The sequence below is a fragment of the Geospiza fortis genome, unplaced genomic scaffold, assembly GCF_000277835.1.
Source record: "Geospiza fortis unplaced genomic scaffold, GeoFor_1.0 scaffold41, whole genome shotgun sequence".
NCBI classification, from domain to species: domain Eukaryota; kingdom Metazoa; phylum Chordata; class Aves; order Passeriformes; family Thraupidae; genus Geospiza; species Geospiza fortis.
In genome coordinates this window covers 9572591-9592037 of record NW_005054299.1, presented here as the reverse complement: position 1 = coordinate 9592037, position 19447 = coordinate 9572591, and the positions used below count along the sequence as shown (strand labels likewise).

At 41.2% G+C, this 19447-nt stretch overlaps 1 protein-coding gene across 1 annotated transcript; it reads left to right on the top strand.

The window, feature by feature from the left end:
• Nucleotides 1-3795: 3795 nt before the first annotated feature.
• Nucleotides 3796-13062, top strand: CALM2 (calmodulin 2). Its single transcript, XM_014308572.2, has 5 exons — nt 3796-3924; nt 9030-9173; nt 9251-9357; nt 10226-10361; nt 11800-13062. Exons 2-5 carry the CDS (start codon nt 9104-9106, stop codon nt 11826-11828), a joined length of 342 nt encoding a protein of 113 aa, XP_014164047.1. The 5' UTR covers nt 3796-3924; nt 9030-9103; the 3' UTR covers nt 11829-13062.
• Nucleotides 13063-19447: the final 6385 nt, after the last annotated feature.

The following is a 19447-nucleotide window of genomic DNA, read 5'->3' as shown; positions in this document are numbered from 1 at the left end:
CGGGGGGAGCGGCGGATAGCGGTCCCTCCTGGGAGGGGACCCGCGGGCTTGGGAGGAGGGGGGAAAGGAGCTTGCCACGATGGCACCAGCTCTGCTTTCTTATCGCTTCCTCCCTCCCTGCTCTCGGCGTGTGCGGCTGAATGAGGCAGCCTGGGCTGTCCGGCTCGGTAGCGAGGTGTGCTGCGCCTGGTCATAATAATGCACTGCGGAGCCCAGCAGCTTCTGAGCAGCATGATGATGAGGGGCAGGCTGTGCCTCACTGCACCATCGCCCTCCTCGCTAGACCTGTTGTCAGTTCGCGTTGGAGCCCCTGTCGATTCCGTGGTAGCGCCATGCTGTTGGTGGCTCTGTTGGATAAGGGATTATTTGTGTTTTTTTTTTTTTTTTAAGAAATTCTGCTTCCCGATTTGGTCATTGCGGAGGACTGCGTTTTTAATATTACTAGCGAATTGTAATCCACTTCGAAATAGAACGCATTTTGTAAAATCGGGGAATAGTTTCAAATTCAGTCTAAAGGATGTGAGTTTAACGTTTGTTGGTTTTTTAAAATGAAAACAAGTGGATGCTGAGAAACGTACTAAAAGGAGCAATTCTGTTGCAAAAGCAGCACCACTGACCACTTAGTGCTATCTCTGCATTAAGAGAAGATGCAGTAGAGTGGAATTGTCTTTTCATTCATTATTTTCTTCTGAGGAATCAAATGACTGTCAGCTCATCACGTTTAATGTAAACGATGGCTACTTAAAATTTGGGGTTTTTTGAAATGCTGTCTCCGGGCAAAGAAATTTGGTGAATAGAAGCCTGAATTTATTCTTTAGCTTGAATTGTGAACTTACACAGCAAACCATCCATAAAGCAGGGGGGAAAAAACAGCAATGAATGTAGTAACAAAAGACTTACTGCATTTAGTCATCATCTGTGCAGAACCAAAAATGGAGTATCTTCAAGCAAGGTCTGTGTAAAAATGGGTGTGTCCAGGAGGCACAGTGACACTTTGAATGTGGTTATAGTTCATCCTGACAGACCAGACTGGCTCAACCTGTGACTGTCCAGTGTTGCCCATACGAGATAAGACAGAATGATTTGCTCCCAAAACAAGCTAACCTACCATAAACCTGATTTTAGTCTATATAGTCTAGTCCGGTTTTTGTTCTTTAGTTAGAACAGAACAGAATTGTCCCTTCAGATGCGATGCCTGCGAAGCACACCGAGGAGCCAGATCTCAGAGGGAAGCGGTGTCACCTGCGCTGCCGCTTGCTGTAGCTCTGCACTGGGCAGCGCTGTGGAGGAAGGAGCTCCCACACTGGTGCCTGCACCGCAGCCATAGCGGCTGTAATGGAACTCTACCTCTAGAGGCTGCGTGTGCCACAGAACCGGCCGCGCACACAGCAAAGCAGCTCCCCTGCTTTCCTGGGAGGTTTGCCTCCTTTGTCAGGCCCTCCGCACAGCCTGGGGGTGGGGGGATGGGAGCTATCGCTATGAAAGTTCAAGTGCTGCAACGTGAATCGCAGAAAGCCACGTCAAAGCTGCGATGGCACCAAAGAGGGTTTCGCGTGGTCTCGGCCGCAGTAAGAGCATGTCAGACCTCCAGCAAGGACACCTCACAGCCAGCGTTAAACCGCCTGCGAGTTGCCTTGCACGGGGGAAGGTGTGCACGCTGTCACGCGTGTGCTGCACCATTATCGAGAACTCCGGGAGGCCCCTCTAGGAAGGCCACGGTGGCCTGGAAGCGGCAGGCATGGTTCCAGGCTGCTGGCCCTCCACCTGGGTGGCACGGGAGGCTGGGAGCTGGCAGGCTGGCTGGCTCCGCCTTTTACTGCTGTTGCGCAGCAGTGCCTGCAGAGCCCAGCACTGCAGAGTACAGATGGTGTTTGTTCAACCTTGCCCCACCTCCCCGCTTATCTTTCAACTGCTTCATACCTGTGCCTTCTAATAAGCTTTGTGCTCTTCTCAAACCCTGCACCTCTTACAGGTATTGTCAGAGCTCATCCAAATTCATGGTTAGATGTCTTAAATTGCTGGAAGAGTTAATATTTATAAAGAAAGAAGAGTTTGGGAATGCATAACGTCTTACATACTGCTATGTCATGTCTTCATATAAAATTGTTTATATAAAACAGTAGGTGACTCAACTTGGTAACCCATAAGTATTGACCTAAATAAATAAACTAGGTTCTTACTGCTTATGTCTGATCTACAGTTTTCTGTGGATATAAATATCTTATGGAAATGTAGCACATCATTCTCTTCACTCAAACAATAAAAATGTAAATAGCATGCAAATGTATGAGTCTGTGTTAATGATACTCTGCAGACAGGTGAAAATCTGTTAGGCTTCTGCTAAGGGACCAGCAGAACACTTCCATCCAAAAGCTTAGTTTTGAATTGGTTGTGTTCTCAGCAGTACTGCTGCCATGCTAGTCTTCTTTAACAACAAGTGGAACCTGCATGGGAGTACTTCCTGCAGCAGAGATGAATCTGTGGCTGCCAACACCCATTGTCTGCTGCTTTAGGAGTTCCTCAGCAGCCTGATCTTGATTCTTAAAGTAGGTGAGCCCCAGCCCGTGTGTGGCCTTATCTTGGGCTGTTGCTGTACTGTGTGCACAGAGGGTTTTGTAAGCAGTTCAGCATTTGTACAACTGCTCAAGCAGCCACCTTCACTTCTGTTACAAGAAGAATAACCAGCAGCTGGTAACTTAAATGTTCCCATGCAGCATAAAAATGTAATTGAAATTGGTGAATTAAAAATTGACAGGTATTGTAAATAGAGTTTTCTATGTCTTTCCCTGACAGATGCTAATGTGGAGTGAGACTTTGGTGGGCATAGTTATGACAGAAAATTTTTCAGTCAATATTGCAGTAATTATAAAAAGGCTGCTGTTTAAATGGTCACAACAGGAAAGAAGCTGAAAAAGCAGTGGTGTATTTCAGCAATGAATATGTCTTTTCTGTATTTTTTATGCTTCAGTAAAGGGTTCAGGAAGTTTCCCTTCCTGAGGAGGTGTGTTACCTTGTTACTGCAACTCAACTAAAGGAATCCGGAATTTGAAGAATCCTCTGATTTGAGAACCTAGGGAGAGTATTTCTACAGTCCTCAAACATGATGTTCTTTCAAGAGCAAAGTTCATTTTGGGTTTGGCCTGGGAGATTGATGGTTTTCATTGCTATCAAATCTAATGAATTCAAAACTGGTGAGAGAGGAGAATGAGGTATACACTGAGCTTACCCAATTGGTGCAGAAATTGTCTTAGACTGCAGAACCTTTCTCTGTTGTCCATGTTACCTTATGTTGACTGAGTCAATGCAGACAATGGGCTAAAACAAAGTGTAGACAGGCTGTATGCCACTGAAATGACCCATTTGGGCTGAAGCTGGTGTCTTGTCTTTTACAGCCAGGTCTTGGACATGAAGTTTCATGTAAATCAGGGGATGATTTAATTCTAGTGAAGAGTATATTTTTCTGATTTAGCTAATCTTCCTTAAATTTGGCATTTGGAGGTTACTATTGCATTACTGAGACCTAAAGTGTTTTGTGTTGAAGCTGCAGTTAGTAAGTAGTGTGCTGTGTAAATGAGTTTTTAAAACCGGTCTGTGGTTTTAAAGGGACCTGTGTGCCTTGAGCTTCTAGCACTGCTTAGATTGTTGATTGATTGATACATGTGGTAATCTATTACTCGAGTATATGGGATATTGCAGGGTCTAGAGAGGACAAAAGGCTGTCAGTTCCTTCTTAGCAAGCAATCCTGATGACTTTTGAGCTTTATTAGAACTATTCTAGAATGTTACAAATCAATCCTGAAGAGCAACTACCATTCTCAAGAGGCCTCTACAAGTCTGTCGTATTTTGCCTTGAACTTTTGCTCCAACTTTAATCATATTCTCTTTTATTGCAGGCTGATCAACTGACAGAAGAGCAGATTGCAGGTGAGGTTTTTGTGTTGTGTTTCTACTCCTACTTGACCTGGCACATCTCCTAATCCAATGACAGTCTGTGTTACACAAGACATTTAGCGTTCTTAGATACTAAATACTATGGTGGAATGTTTTAATTTGTCACCTAATTTTTAAAGGCTTATCTACTGTAAAAGCACCATGGATATAATGAATTATAGTTGTGTAGTTAATATAGTTAAACAATCCTCACAGCTTTTCTGGCTAGGAGACTGGTGATTTTTCTCTCATGACTACAAAATTGTCCCAAGTGCAGACTGAAAGGGGGAGTGGGGCACAGGGGATGACAACAGATCTGGTGAAGGCTTGGAATCTGCAGTGCTTTTTTAACAGAAGGCAAAAATAATTTACTTTGCTGTCTCCTGTCAGCAGAGATGTTTGAGTGGCTCTTGTTGATGACAGCAGAGACTGGCTTCATGATGACAACTCTTGATATTCCATATTTGGAACTATATTGTGTACTTGGACACAAGTGTTGTGTGTGTGCTGTTCTGATGGTCTGGCACTTGCTCTGAAATGCTTAAATAAATATTCATCTGTTATATCTTGGTATTGGCCCCCTAGAAACAGGTTATGTGCACTGGCAGCCATTTACTAATGGCAACAACTTGTGGTTATTATGTCCTACCCATGCAGGCTGCCCAAACTTATCTGTCCCATTTCTCTCAGTAGACTGATCTTAACTTCAGTAATAGATGGGACTTAAAGCTGGTAATACAGAATTCAGCTTTGCCACAGATGTTCAAGAATGTAATGATTTTGATCTGACAAGTGTATAGTGTTAATACTGGAAAGTCTTATGTGCATAACTGTCACGTGAAATTACCTTAGAGGATGTTAGGGTTCTGCTGAGCTAATAGTACCAGGTCAAGCATACAAAGAACAGCCTCTGAGATACTACTATTTAGTTATGGTGTAGCTCTTGAAGACACTGTATTAAACAGAAGTGTCATTATGAGCTGGTTTGTTTTTGCCATAATTGCCAAATCTGAAGTGTTAAGAACATTCTTCTGTAGCTTTTAGTCTTTAGAGCCTTGCTTTTACTCAAAGGAGACTAATTATGGTTTTGTGGAAAGTCCTTAGTCTATTTACTTGTTGCCATGGTAGTGTCTTACAAGTAAGCACAAGCCAAATTTAGTTCAACTTCAGTTTGGTTTTTTTTTTGGGAACTGGCCTACATAGCATAAGGGTTTTGTGATCAGTTTAGTTAGAGCAGGCTTTATCAGTTGTCACTGCTGTCTTTCCAGTAATGGTTCATTGTTCCAGTTGTCAATTGTCAAAGCTTTATTAGTTGATGTAGCTAATTATGGAATATAATCAGGAAGCTTATTAACACTACCTTGGGATTAGTGTAAACTTTAGGTATTCAGTAATGATCATGTACTCCTCTGAGGCAAAAGTAAATATTGATGAGGCGTCATACAGGAATAGAGGCTTTCAACTGCATGGAAGGATTGAAAGTATATCTTAGTAGCCAACTTTCTGGGCAGCTGTGATGTGTTGTTAAGCAAATGTATTTGCAAGTAAACCATGAACCTCAGCTGTGAAAACATAAGCCCATTGGTGGTGTGTGAAGGAATCATTCTCAGTACTGCTTAGGAAAGGTTGCATCTGCTTAGTTTTGCTGTTGGAGGCCAGTGGTTTTGTATGGGAGGACTCTTAGAGGTGCAGTTTTACAAAGACTGACTACAAGAACTTGAGCCACCACCATTGTAACTGAGCTTCCCTGGGGATCCATAGCGTTTGGTTTGAAAGCAGACATATGGGAGGACTCTTAGAGGTGCAGTTTAAATGTTTTACAGAGACTGGCTACAAGAACTTGAGCCACCACGATTGTAACTGAGCTTCCCTGAGGATCCATAGCATTTGGTTTGAAGGCAGACATAGGAAATGGTACTGCAAGGCAGAGGTGACATTACATTGCCATTCCTAAAACAGAAAACCAGAGTACTTAAAGCAGCCACTTCCCCAGGACTTAAATCCTTCCCCCTCTGCTGTGAAGCATCACAGTGCAGTTGTTAAAGGTTCCAGATGGCATTTCCTGTGGAACATGTTGATCATATAGGACTGAAGCTTCTTGTCAGTGTAGGTAGGGGTGAAAACCTTTCCAGATTTTGTTTATGTGAAAGACTGATACTGAAAGCCAAGTAGCTACAGAATGGTAATAGTGGCTGCTGTTTCATTCAGTAAGAATTGAAGTTGCTAAGTCAGGTGGCTCTCCCTTTGGGTAAGTGTTGTATTACAGAGGTAATGGGGTCAGGACTGTATTACAAAGGGGTGGTCAGATGGCAGAGCAGCCTGAAGATGCTTTTGTCCCAAAGCCAACTGGTCAAGTGAGCTATCCTTCCCCTGCACTCCAGAGTTCTAAATGGGCTCTGTGTTTAAGCAGGCCTATGTATGGTGTTCACTGTCTTGTTCTTTTTGTGTGCTGTGGTTCTCTGCTGGGGATTTAGCCACAACACTGATTTAAAATTTGTCATAGTAGAAATAGACGTGTTTAAGTGTTGAGGTCCTGGTAGCTGTGAAGAGAACAATTGACATTCTCCTATGAAAGTTCCAGACATAGCTGGCTAAATTGTGTAGCAGTGGGTATGGCAGTCCTGGTTCACTGAACATATTAGGTCACTGAAGGCTGCCTCTTCATTTGGAAAGGTGATGTGGTGCACAGATGCCTCAGAACTTATGGTTGGTTAAAAGAACATTCTGAGCTAGGTTCTTAGAGTTCACATTGTTGGATTAGCATGTCTTTCATGGGGCCTGGAAGCAGTCTTTTTCTCGGGATGCAGGATGCTTTTCTGAAGGGTGGAAAGGCTGAAACCTTGTAGCCTTAGCAGAGAATTTTTATTTGCCAGTTTGGTGTGGAATAAAGAGGATTTGCTTTACATGCTATATGGAATCAAGGTGTTTAAGTGTCCATGGTATGTTTTATAACCTTATGTTGCAGGATGCCAGAATTGAGTTGCTCACTAAACTTCAGTGTTTCATAGGTGCCTTCACTAGCCGTGGCTGCAAATCCTCCAAAGCTATGCCAGGTTGTTCTTGTTCTAGTCTAACTGCATCTGTGTATGTTGTCACTCCTTTGTTCTAATTACTGGAGGTGGTTCCTGGAAGTGGTTAGAGAGGTACTTCAATGGTATTCTTAACTTGGTTCAACATTTCAAGCAGGAATATGCTGCTAATCTTCGACTTGCTTTATTTTCTTCATGATTTACAGCTGATTGCTTCTTAACCTATTGCAACTTTGAGTAAAAGAAGGGTAGAGTTGTCCTTGGAATGGTTTCTTCCAAGTATTGAGAACACACCATTAAAATGCCCATCTTACAGGAAGCAATTCTTTGAGTTTTGTGTATGAATGAAGTATTGCCCTTTCTAAGCAGAGTCGGTGGAGTACTGTGAAGTGTGCTTTATGTTGGGTTAGAGATGGTTGGCTTTCACATGAAGGATGAAGGGGTTAACAGCTAAATGTTTTGAATAACGCTTGAGCACTTGACTCTTCATGAGGATGCAACTTTCCCCTTTTGAGGTTCTTCCATGATAGACTGTGAATGTCTCTACTAGGATTGACCCAAAAGCATTTTCTTCCCTGGTGTAGGAGCTTAGCCCTTAAAAATCTGTTTGTTGCCTGCAAGATAACTGAAACTAGCCCCCCAAAGACCATTTGGAAGGAATTGCAGGTATAGGTTGTATCTACTTGTTTCTGCTTTGTGATTAATGCTTGTTGGCTTGAAACTGTTTCTACTGGTCCTGTGGTAGCCTTACTCTGATTTTGATGGGCTGAACAGTGGGGGTTGGCCCTTGGGACACTTCAGGCTTAAATGTAGACGAGTAGTGGGGTTTTTTCCCCTCTGTGGGATTTGACTGTGTGACTCTGGTGTTGTAGCTGTATTCATGAACTGTAAAAACCTATCTTTATAGTTGAATTTTTAACACTTGCCAGCTTGTACTCACCCCAAGAGTTTCAGAGTATGAAGTAAAGGCTTCATTCAGGTCGTGTGAAAACACAGCTTTTACTGTGACTGATTCTGGTCTGGGAAATGCACCATCTGGAAAGCTGGCTGCATGGAAATGTTGAAAAAAACAATGATTGGAAATAATTCTGATGCAGGAGTACCCTTGAGCTGACAGGTTGTCCAGAGCCATGATCTCTCAGATGGCTTGAAAGCTGTGAAGAGATCTGAAGTCTGCAAGGGAATAGACAAGATGCTTGTGCTTAACTGTCATGTGTGTGTGAGGTTCCACAGTCCAGTGAGCTAGTTTAAGGTCTGTGGCCAAAGACAGATGGCATGGATTAAAAGCAACTCCATTTTTGGACTGGACAATTAAACATGTTATGCTTGTATTAATATTCCTGGCTACAGTACAGCCATTGTAAGGGGTTAAGAGGTAGTGTTGAAACACGGCAAAGCAGTCTTAGAACTAGTCAGAAACATTTCTGTGAAGGCTGTTTAAGGATACAGTAGGGCTGGAGCAGTTTTGTGAGCAGCTTTTCAGAATGAAGACTCCAGCAGCTTTCCTCCTGGAACAATTGTGGTAGCATACAATGTTCAGACATCTGTGTCCAGCGGAAGTGGCTTATATTGAGAAACTTGGGTGTAGTTTGGTCTGATAATACCTTTTTCCGTTGACTCATCTCCTCTATTAGTAACAAAAGTGCTATTAAGCTGTAGCATATGTATCTTTAAAGTATCTTTTTCAATTTTCTCGTAGCAATTCCATATTGTTTTATTTTGAGATGCAATTCCTACCAAGGATGTGGATCATTGTAGTTGCAGACAGCTATTTCAGCTCCATATTAGGAACCCTTATTCAAGATAGACAGTAACAAACATCTGAGTCTTTTGGAAATGGATGACCTTCCATCCTAATTTAGGTCAACATGTGGTTCATCAGTAGACTGGTGGGTGTGTTTTCAGATGCTGATGTTGCCATATTGCCATTGTAATTATAGCAGGCTGAGCAGTATACCAAAATTTTCTTAGAAGATTGAAATCAAATTTTGTAACTTGCAGCAATCAGTAGAAGTGAATTTTTTGATTGTTTCAAAGCTTAAGGGATTAACTTTTTTTTGTTTTCTACAGAATTCAAAGAAGCTTTTTCACTATTTGACAAGGATGGTGATGGTACTATAACTACAAAGGAGTTGGGGACAGTGATGAGATCACTTGGTCAAAACCCCACAGAAGCAGAGCTACAGGATATGATCAATGAAGTAGATGCTGATGGTAAGAACTTTACTGATAAGTAATTTAATAAAGTGCCTAAACCCTGTTTTTCTAACAAAGATTTTTCAACCTTTCAGGCAATGGCACAATTGACTTTCCAGAGTTTCTGACAATGATGGCAAGAAAAATGAAAGATACAGATAGTGAAGAAGAAATTAGAGAAGCGTTCCGTGTCTTTGACAAGGTACTGTAGTGTCTACCTGGAATATTTCTGTTAAGAAAACTTGGTCTGCTTGTAATGTGCTTTCTCACAGATCTGAGGGGTACCTGCAGTCCTGTCACAGAGCCTCTGGGCTGGCCAGTCACCCTGAAGCTCAGTCTTCTGAGGTGGTATGGGAAAGTCAGATGAGTTGTCAGGATAGTAAAAAGTGACACAATTTAAAGTACTGCTTGCTGTGATAATGAAATACTTCCAGATGACTGGCAGGAAATTGTTTTAAGTATTTAAAATGTTAATGTTGTAAGTCTTTCATGTAGTCTTTGCTAAGTAAATTGCTAAAAGAATCTAAAGTTACTCATCTTACTTAAGATGCTCCTTGGAGCTGAAAACATGATGTGAGGTGCCTTGGGGTGTGGGGAGGAAAATATCAGTTGAGTTGGTGTACACTAGTACTTCAATATCCAGTGTCCCAACTAGTACTGGGATGTGTACAAGTCATCTCTGAAGTCCTTGTGGCTTTATGCTGGACTCCCATGAAACGGGCAAATCAGATAAGTAGCTTCTGTTCTAAGAAATGACCACTTGAACCACAGTCATGTGATTTAATAGGCATCCATCACCTAAGAAGTTGCAAAAGGTGCTGATTGTATTGTTCATGGTTTAAAAATGTCAGAATAGGACAGTCAAAGACTGTAAGATAATATTACAATGCCCAAAGACATTGGACAATGCTGAAGATATGCTTACAGCTCTCATGTACCTTGTGCAAATGCCGGTGGTTAAGGCTGTGTTAACTTCTTAATGCTCAATTTGCTCTGCCATGTTCTTAAGTCATAGTTAAGTCATTAGGCCTTAGGCAAGTCTATTCCAGTGTTCCTTTTTCTCCTCCCAGGATGGTAATGGTTACATTAGTGCTGCAGAACTCCGTCATGTGATGACAAATCTGGGGGAGAAGCTAACAGATGAAGAAGTTGATGAAATGATTAGGGAAGCAGACATTGATGGTGATGGTCAAGTAAACTATGAAGGTAAGGAGTTGTTAATTGATTCTTCTTGTGTAGCACTTGTCATGCTTGTTCTTGTGCGGGTGCTGGTAGCCACACCAAGTTTAAATAGAGCAGTGTTCAGACAAGTTCATCTGAACACACAGTGTTCCTTTAAGCTAATCTTCAATTAGTATGTACATTGTGTGCCTCTCAATGGGTTTAAGTGTTATTGCTGCCTTTGTGCCAAAGGCAAAAAAGGGCTATTTGGCTCTACAGGGTAAGAATTGACTTTGTAAATCTAATGATGTCTAATGACCATTAGAATAAGCAAGTTGTCAAGAGATGTTCATGTACTGTTCATACTGTTCTGTTAACTAATGCATGTTGACCTGACTGTAGGATGTCACTCATTTGTCATCAATGCTTTTAAAATTACTTGCTGATCAAAAGGGGAAAGCCTCTAAAATATGCAGAAATTTCAAGACCTTCAGAAGATACTTTTAAATACATTTATTTCACATAAATCAGCTGCAACAGTAATCTCTTTCTGTTTCTCTCTTTCTGACATGAAACTGTAAATGAAGTCACGCAAGCAGGAGTTCCTTTAGGCAGTTGTTTGCAGCTGAGACACACTAAGCTTGTTTTCATTTTGATTTTTTGAACGTGTTACAGAAAATATCTAGGGTATTTTCAGATAATGTCTGTGCTGTTTCGGAGGTGTAGGTATGCCTTCCCTTTGAGGACCTTTTCATTGTGGCCTAAGGGTACACAGACATCTGTGAGTGAAAACTAATTTTTATGTACAAGGCTGCTGCTTCATCACTGTTTGAGTAGGCTGTTCAGAGACTGGCACTGGAGAGTGTCTGTGTCCCAATTGTTTCCAGTTGCTCTTTCAAAACTTGAGCAACCAGTTAACTCCTTTTAGGTTCTGGGTTTCCTGTCATTATTGTACCTGAAACTGTTTCAGCAAGATGAATGTAGAATCCTATTTTGTGGGTTCTAACTTGAAATGGTTTATGACTAAGCATTGAATCAGTTGCTTAAAGCCAGCCAAGCAAAATAAAATAGTAAGACTTAACTATTCTGCTCTGGAAAATAAAAGTTCAAACCAACACAAAGTCTGCCTGTACACTTACTTAGTTGATTGTCACTTCAGTGTGATTTGTGGTGATCTTTTAGTCATTCTTGGATATCTTGTCCACATCTGTAAGTCCGTGGGCATAGGACCCTTGGAAGTAAGGCTGTTCCCCAGTTCACGGAGGGACCAGCTCTTATGGAAAAATAAAGGCCTTTTGCCATTAAAAATAGGAGGAGTTTAGGTGTGATTACTGGAAAAGAGGACTGTCTTGAAGATGCTTTTTTGAATGTAACTGAAAATGCAGTTTTGAAACAATGTTCAGCACTAGTAAGGCCACTTCTCAGATCTTGCAATTCAGATTTTTTTCCTTCAAATAACCTATGCAACTCTTTCCTTTTACAGAGTTTGTACAAATGATGACAGCGAAGTGAAGACGTTGTACAGAATGTGTTAAATTTCTTGTACAAAATTGTTTATTTGCCTTTTCTCTGTTTGTAACTTATCTGTAAAAGGTTTTTCCCTTACTGTCAAAAGATTATGCATGTATAGTAATTAGAAGGCCATTCCTCCATGTTTTTCTCCTTTATCTTACTGTCATTGTTCTGATTTTTGGAAAATTTGATCTAAGTAACAAATGTTGCATGTGGCTTACTCTGGATATTTAAGCCCTTCTGCACATCTAAAGTTAGATGAAGTTGGTTAACTGAGGGAACATCTGGATTGTCTATTAAAGTAGCTTTCTCTAGGAAACTTAGGTATGACAAGTGTGACAAGTTACATAAAGTAAGCTGGGGTTTACCGTGCATTAGCTGATCCTTAGTTAAAGCAACATGCTGGTTCTAGTTCTCGAGTACATAGGAGTTTTTCCTATAGGAGTTTTTACCCCTTTCAGTGATGGGAGGATAAGGACTCTTGCAGCTTAACTGCAGGATAAAATGATGTGAATAGCATATATCGTGTGGCTAATGCACTGTAAAAGTCATTCTCCTAGCTTACTTCACAGTAACTTGTTTGTGGCCATACCTGTAACATGTTGTTGAAATGTGGAGTCTTAACGTTGTAGACGATTGACAGTCAACAATATGAAACTTAAGTTGCACTAATGCAAAACGGGTGATTTATCCAGGTACTCGTACACAAGTTTTTTTTGTACTGCTGGTCCTGTGCCAGAAAACATTTTCTCCTCTTGTTACTATGCTTTTTAAACTTTGTTTAGCCACTTATTTTCAAAAAAATCTGCTTATGGCACGATTTGCCTCAAATCCATTCCAAGTTGTATATTTGTTTTCCAATAAAAAATTACAATTTACCCATACTGTTTCAATGTATCCTTGAATTATTTACAGGAATTGTTCAATGCAGTTGCTGCTCTGTGTTTCAGTATGTAGCAGTTTGGTTTGCTTATGCAATGGATTGGCTGTCTTAAAATAGCTTGGAAGGTGAAAACTTAGTCCTTAAACTCTGGCCCTTAATAGTATTGTTGACTTGAAGAAGCTTTCTTACTAGTAGTTTAAAATGTATTTTACAGTCTTGTGTGGAGCTTGGTGCTTCAATAAACTTACCGTAGTGACTGGCTATGCCCACTATCTGTAGACATTGTGAACTGGATGTTGACCTAGTTCAATAGTTGACCTAAAATTAAAATTCCTTGTTCGGACAACTAAACCTGTTTGCTTTCTTTTAATTATTTTGGAGTTTATTCCCTGTCAGTTGCTACATTGGGGTAACTTAGTCTCACACTTGGGCTTTTCTGAAACTGCCATGTCTGAGTTGCTGTTCAGAATGCAGTCAGCTCAAAGTACAGAAGGAAAACATTATCTTCCTCATTTGCTATTAAGCATGGCTGTGCTTCTAGCACTAGTTTTCTGTCAAGGTTTAATTTTTTTTAAAGTGGAAGACAAACCTGGTTTCTACCAAGGACGAATCCAAGAACTCAAAAGGATGCCAGAGGCTGCTCGTGCCCATTGCTTCTCTACTCTCCTGGCAACAACTGCCTTGACTGTACATGTGCAGTATGGTTATCTTGTCTGGGGGTTCTGCTGGCCTTTAAACAAAGCATTGGCCCCTGCCTCTGGGTACCACTCAGTGCTCCCAGCTGAGCAGTTACCTAATGTTTTAAAACTGTTCCAGTCATCTTTGATGTATTTATAAATGCAGTGAACATCTAAAATTAGGACAGCTGTTCAAGCCAAATTCAGGAGCACTTAATCAAGTGTTTATGGTCACTGATCTTAAAGCTCTGCTCTCTGAGGACTATGAGCAGCTCTACTGGCTTTCAGAGAAGGCTTGTCAAAAGTGGTTTGATAGCCACCATCGGAATTCTTAGAACCACTGTTTGTGTGCTGGCAGTCTGATTCAGGAAGCTTATGCAGTCTAAAGTTCCTAGCAGTTAGGATTTGCCTTCTAGAAAATAAGTGATCAAACTGACACTTCCTACCCAGTCTTCATCCTGTGCTTCTAAGAGCTTGGGGCAAGACATACTTAGGATGGCACAGGTTGAAGAAAGTTTTCCAGAAGCATCAGACAACCACTGGAGATTCTGAATTGCTGAAGATTGGATGTCTCATTTTTATAGGTAAGTAATGCAAACGGGGATCTGACAAGAACTTTCAGTTTAGTCAGTCTGGTGTCTTGATTTTCAGTAGGTTGGGAATCACACTTAACCCATTCAGTCTTCTGGTACAGCTCTGCATGCATGTGGAAACATCTAAGGTGAAAAGGGGAAGATCTTCTCCAGTGGAATGTCACAATATCCCAACATTCTGAGTTAGGAGGGGGACCCACAAGGATGATGAAAGACTGCCTTAGCCAAGAGATTGGCCTTTGTCAAGATGAATGTGTGAGAAGGCCACTTTTATTTACAGTCACTTTAGCTGTTCCCTGCTTGGTGTGTTGTAGTGTCAGGAATCAAAGCTTCTGGTTTTGTTTAGGGTGAGTGTCCATGTTGCTGTTATGTAAATGAAATGCCTGATTTCTAGGTCAGTAATTGAAGTCTTACAGCCCTGTTTACTTAATTGTTTAACTGCAGGATGGGAGTGGTAGATTACAGTACTTTCTGCTAATGGAAGAATGTCTTCTGAGACAGAGTAAGTCAAGTATGGTGGAAGCTAATGGCATGGGTCATGAACCTTTTGGCTGAGGTGCACTTGCAGGTGCTTTTGCAATTGTGAAACACCTTGGGTCACTCTAGGCAGTTTTCTGGATGTTTGTGTGTGTGTGTGTGTGTAGGAACACTCTGACATTTCAAGTTCAGCTTTTGATAGCTTTACAAGAGACAATCCATCATCCTGTCAAATAGTGTGGAGGTTCTCATGTTCTGTTCCAGCTAAAACAAAAGCCTTTGTGGCGCAGCAGTGCAGTAAAACAGCTGGTGGTGTTTTAGTCCAAGCTGGACATTGAAGTGGGAAATCTTGGGCCCAAAGACTTCTCCCTGTGTAGGCCTAGGGGGATATCCTAGTGATCCCTGAGAGGAGGAAGACAGCCAGATTAATCTTAGTAGCACCACTGACAAGGGGAAATGGGCATAGATTTGAAAATACTCTCTTTGAACAGGACAAAACACTTATTTTACAGGAAGTGGTAAAAGATGTGGAATCTGTGCAGATTCAAAACCCAACTGATGACATGCTGGGCAAATGTCTCCAACAGATCCTGCTTTGAGCAGGGAGTTGGGCTAGGTGATCTCAAGAGGTTGGTGCCAAGCTAAATGATTCCCAGAAGTGCTCCTGCTAGTTTCCTGGGCTTACTGTTGTGTCCAACCCTACCTTCTTCTGGGGACCCTTCCAGTGAAAGAGGACCCACAGTTGCATGCCACAGCCTGGTAAGTTTTAGAGTAGGTCTCTAACACTCCCTAGTAGTTAGGATCACCAGGCAGGAGTAAGACACTACCTCAGGGTTGTAGGTGAGCCATCCTGAAAAAGCTGCTCATAATCACTTGTGTGGAGTTTTGATGGGGGAAATTCATGGCTGGATGAGTAATTGTAGTAACTGGTCAATTTGCAGCCTGTCAGGATAACATTTAATAAATTAATGATAGCTAATGGCTAAAGGAGAAAGTTAGTGAGGATTAAGGGCCTGCTAATAAGATCAGTCTTATTATTTGGGTGATACTATAGCTTAGAAGGTGGACAAGCAGGTAATGCAGGAGAGCAGCTGCTGGCCCCGTTGCAGGCAATGCACTCTGGGTGCTCTGGCTCTCAGGGCTAAGGCAGCCGTGTCTGCTGCTCTGGCAGAGTGGGCCGCTCTCAGAAATTGTTCACCAACAACCTGGGCACCACGAGTAATAAAATTACTGCTTTCCTGCATTTGTGTGTGTCACTTCTGTGACTATACTGTGTCTATTGGACTCAGTCCAGTTAAGAGAATAACTGGTTTGTGAACTGTTGAGTAACTAAGGGGAGTTCCCATAATCTTCCAGTGGTGGTGGGTGGGAAACACTAGAGACACTTGAAAATTTCTCCTTCAAATACTGCTTTTAAAAATTGCTTTTCTATGGAAGTCTTCATGCTGTAATAGACAATTAAGTTTAACTCAGTTTTTTAAATCAGACTTCTCAGTTAAAAACATTCAGCTCTGCAAAACTCCTGTAAAACTGAGTCTTGAAAAGTAATCTTTTTTTTACCAATGAGAATAGTAGGTATTTGAGGTGGCAATGTATATTAATTTTCTGGGGGATGCAATGTGAGTATAAAGAAAAAAGATGTCATCAACCAAAAGGGACAATTCTGAAACTTGTGTACTGCATTTTATACCTATGCTTCACAGAACCTTGGAAAGGAGGTTGAATTGTCTTTGGGATGGAGAAAGAGATGACGGAGAATTTGAGAGTTCTCTTTTCTATTTATAACTCCCTTTATAATTTAGTACATATTTGTGATTGGAATGAGGAGAACTAGCTTATATCTGCTCCAGTTTCTGGCTTTGGAAAAAATGTTCTCTCCTACAAGAATAGTTAACTTGTCAGGTTATCTATTTACTCTGTTTTTGACGAATTCAGTTGTTGACAGCTGTGTATACACTAAAAAAGAAGGGGCTTTAGGACTTACACTAAGTTTGTGAAGAAAATACAGAAATTACCAGAGTAGGGATGAGGACCTTAGTTGTCCGGTTTCCTCTAAGGCCAAGTCTGATGTCATAGTGTCATCTTTGGATGATGTAAATTGCCTGTTGAAATGGTTGACTCCCTTCTACCTGCTCCTTAGAAAAATACCTCCTATGGCTTTTTCAAATATGAACTATGGAGAAGAGAGCATTTATTTCAGTGTCCTGAACTTGAGAGTCCTGAGATACAGTTCAAGAGATTGTGCAAAGATCGACTGGGACACCTTAGACACAGAAGATTCAGTAAAGATGACTTTAGCAGTAATAGCCTAAAGATGAGGTGTATTCCCTGCACAACTTGGGTGATGTGACACAATAGCTCCTGATGACATTATTGAGAGGTTCAACTTCAAGCTGTTGAAGAATGGGTCTGCTTTTTACTGGGTGCTGTATGTCTGCAGAGTAGCAGATAGTTCCTGCTCCAAGATCCTGCCATTCAAACAGGATGTCGTGCAGCATTCTGCAGTGACTGCATACTGGTACTTGGCTTTTTCAAGAGGAACTAAACAGGAAATGTTAGTGAAAAAAAGGAAAAGAAAGGGGGTGAAAGAATATAAAATTAGGAGGATAGCATGAGAGGAAGACAAAAGTTTGATGCAAATGTCTAATAATTGGCACAAGATGAATCCACCATTATTTTCTGAATGATAGCAACACTCTAGGGCTGGAACCCCTGCCTTGTTTCTGCAGAGTGTTCTCAAATGGCAAGGGTGGTAGCTGGGTTTATACATTTCTAATGGCCCCCAAAGTTGGAATGGAGAATTTAGATTGTTCCAATTACACAATCTTCATCTTGCAGATCAGACCTTCGGGTAGGCATGGACTTGCTCAGGAGTCAAACTTCCCTATTAGTAAACCAGTACTCTTATCAGTAGTAATTGACACCCTGAGCAGCAAACAATACCAGCTCCCCATTCAGTACCTCTCCCTTAAGTCATTTAAGTATCCCGTCTTGTGCTGGCTGGCTCCTTGGGACAAGGCAACCCCTCAGAGGTCAGACAGGTATACCCCTTCCTTCCAGGTCTGACAGGCTTGAAATTTGGATAGTTGCTGACTGCATCATCACTACAGCACATCCCTGGTCCTGTGGTACCTTCTTAAAATGCACATGCTTTTTGGCAGCCAGAAATGTGCTACTAATGGCTCTTGAGAGAAGGCATTTTTGCCAGCTTTTTATGTGCCTGGAATGGCAGAGAAGTTGTCTCTTTCTGGAGTGACAGCTAATTTATTTTTTAAACTAAGTAGAGAGGTTTTTTCACCCTGCTAAGATACACAGCTCTTGAAATAAAATGGGAAAAAGAGGATCAGCTCTCTCCCATCTTCCCACTCTGTTGTGATTCCTGAACCATTAGAAGATTTGCAACCCCAGGAAGGCTGTGGGGTTTCACAGTTCCCTCTATTTTTAAGGTCTTTAAGACTCTGACTACCATAATTTTTTTCCTATTAAATAACCACTGTTTTTCAAAGACTAATTAAACCTGAGGCCTTTGAAAGACCTGTGAAGCTCCCTGTGTCTGAAGTGGAAATGCAGTCTTTTATTGCTGCCAAATTAGTCAGACAGACTAGGAAAATCATAATTTAAGGTCTACTCTAAAGCTCTATGGTCAGTGTAGTCTTTACATTGATCTAAAATGTCTTGAATATGCTTAAAAGTAATGCTTTTTAATGAATGGGGATGTGTGACAATTTCCAATAATTTGGAATTGATTCACAAAGCAATGTAATATGTCATTAGAATTTTTCCTTTTTTAAAGATGCTAGAATTAAGACACTGCATAATTGATTTGCATTTTCAACTCTGAGAATGCTAGGCATTTTTCCATGGAGTTAATAATGGCATTTATTTATACATGCATTGCACTTTAAAAGGCTGCCAAGATAAAAAGTATTAGAGGATTGTCTTCTGTTGACTCTCTGAGGAAGTCATCCCCACCAGGCAGATTAAAAGCCAGTTTGGAAGTTCATCTGAAAGCCAAGAGCAAAGGAGCACTTTAGCAATTCTTCTTGTCGTTTTAATGATTCATTATTCTACCAACAGGACAAGTTCCTTCATTTTTGAAATGGACTGTGATGCCCAGGCTAATCATGAAGGGAAGTTACGCCTCTCTGCTAGCTTTTCCATGCCCTTCCAGCACAGCAGCATAACTGGATTGATGCTGTGGGGGTTTCTGCAGGCAGTAGCTTCCCTAAAACCTTTAAAATCCTTTTGTGGTTCTTTGCTGGGCCTTGGAAGGAATGCTACGAAGTTATCTCTCCTCTGCTTTTTTTCGCTTTCCCTTGAATTTCCCTGGTTTTGCCTTTCCCCAAGGAAGCACTGGCTAAGGAGACCCATCTCCACATACCCTGAAGACATCTTCATGTTGTCCAAGCTGGACATCCCTAAATTGCCATGATGTACATTTATCATTTATCTGGCATAAATTACACTTGAACATGGGTGTTGTTGCCAAGATTCTGATAAATTCTCTTTGGCTACTGAAGAGATGTAAAAAATGCTTTTGCTGTTTTTCTCTTCTTAAAAAGTAATCTTCATTACCCAAGCAATGAAACTGGGGAAAACAGGAAAGGGGTTCATATGCATTGTCCTTGCTTTCTTGGCTGCCTCTATCTAAAGATAAGTCTGCTTCCATGTTAGCAGTTGAAAGATAATTAAAATCAGTCATCTGCTTGTGAAGCAGATTGGAAGTATTATCAAGCCTGAGACCTTATTTCTCATCTGCATTTGAGAGAAAAGTACCTCATTGCATTCTGTCTGTGAAGTGTAGGCAAGCAGTTATTGAGGTAATATGCTGAACGTTCTTGAGCAAACTGGCAGTTTTCAGAGAACATCTGATGCAATTAAATTTTCTGTCGGAAGCATGGGGGAAATGCATCCTCTATTCAAATGTGTGTGTTTATGTGTTCAGGCCTCTCTTCTGCACTGAGCCAAAGCAGCCTGTTTTCACCAAAA

What these genes read in the sequence shown, in the direction of transcription:
- CALM2 (XM_014308572.2), top strand. Translation starts at nt 9,104, where the DNA reads ATGAGATCACTTGGTCAAAACCCCACAGAAGCAGAGCTACAGGATATG. An exon ending in CAATGAAGTAGATGCTGATG is followed by an intron (nt 9,174 to 9,250) that starts GTAAGAACTTTA and finishes TCAACCTTTCAG; the next exon opens with GCAATGGCACAATTGACTTT. An exon ending in TGGTCAAGTAAACTATGAAG is followed by an intron (nt 10,362 to 11,799) that starts GTAAGGAGTTGT and finishes TTCCTTTTACAG; the next exon opens with AGTTTGTACAAATGATGACA.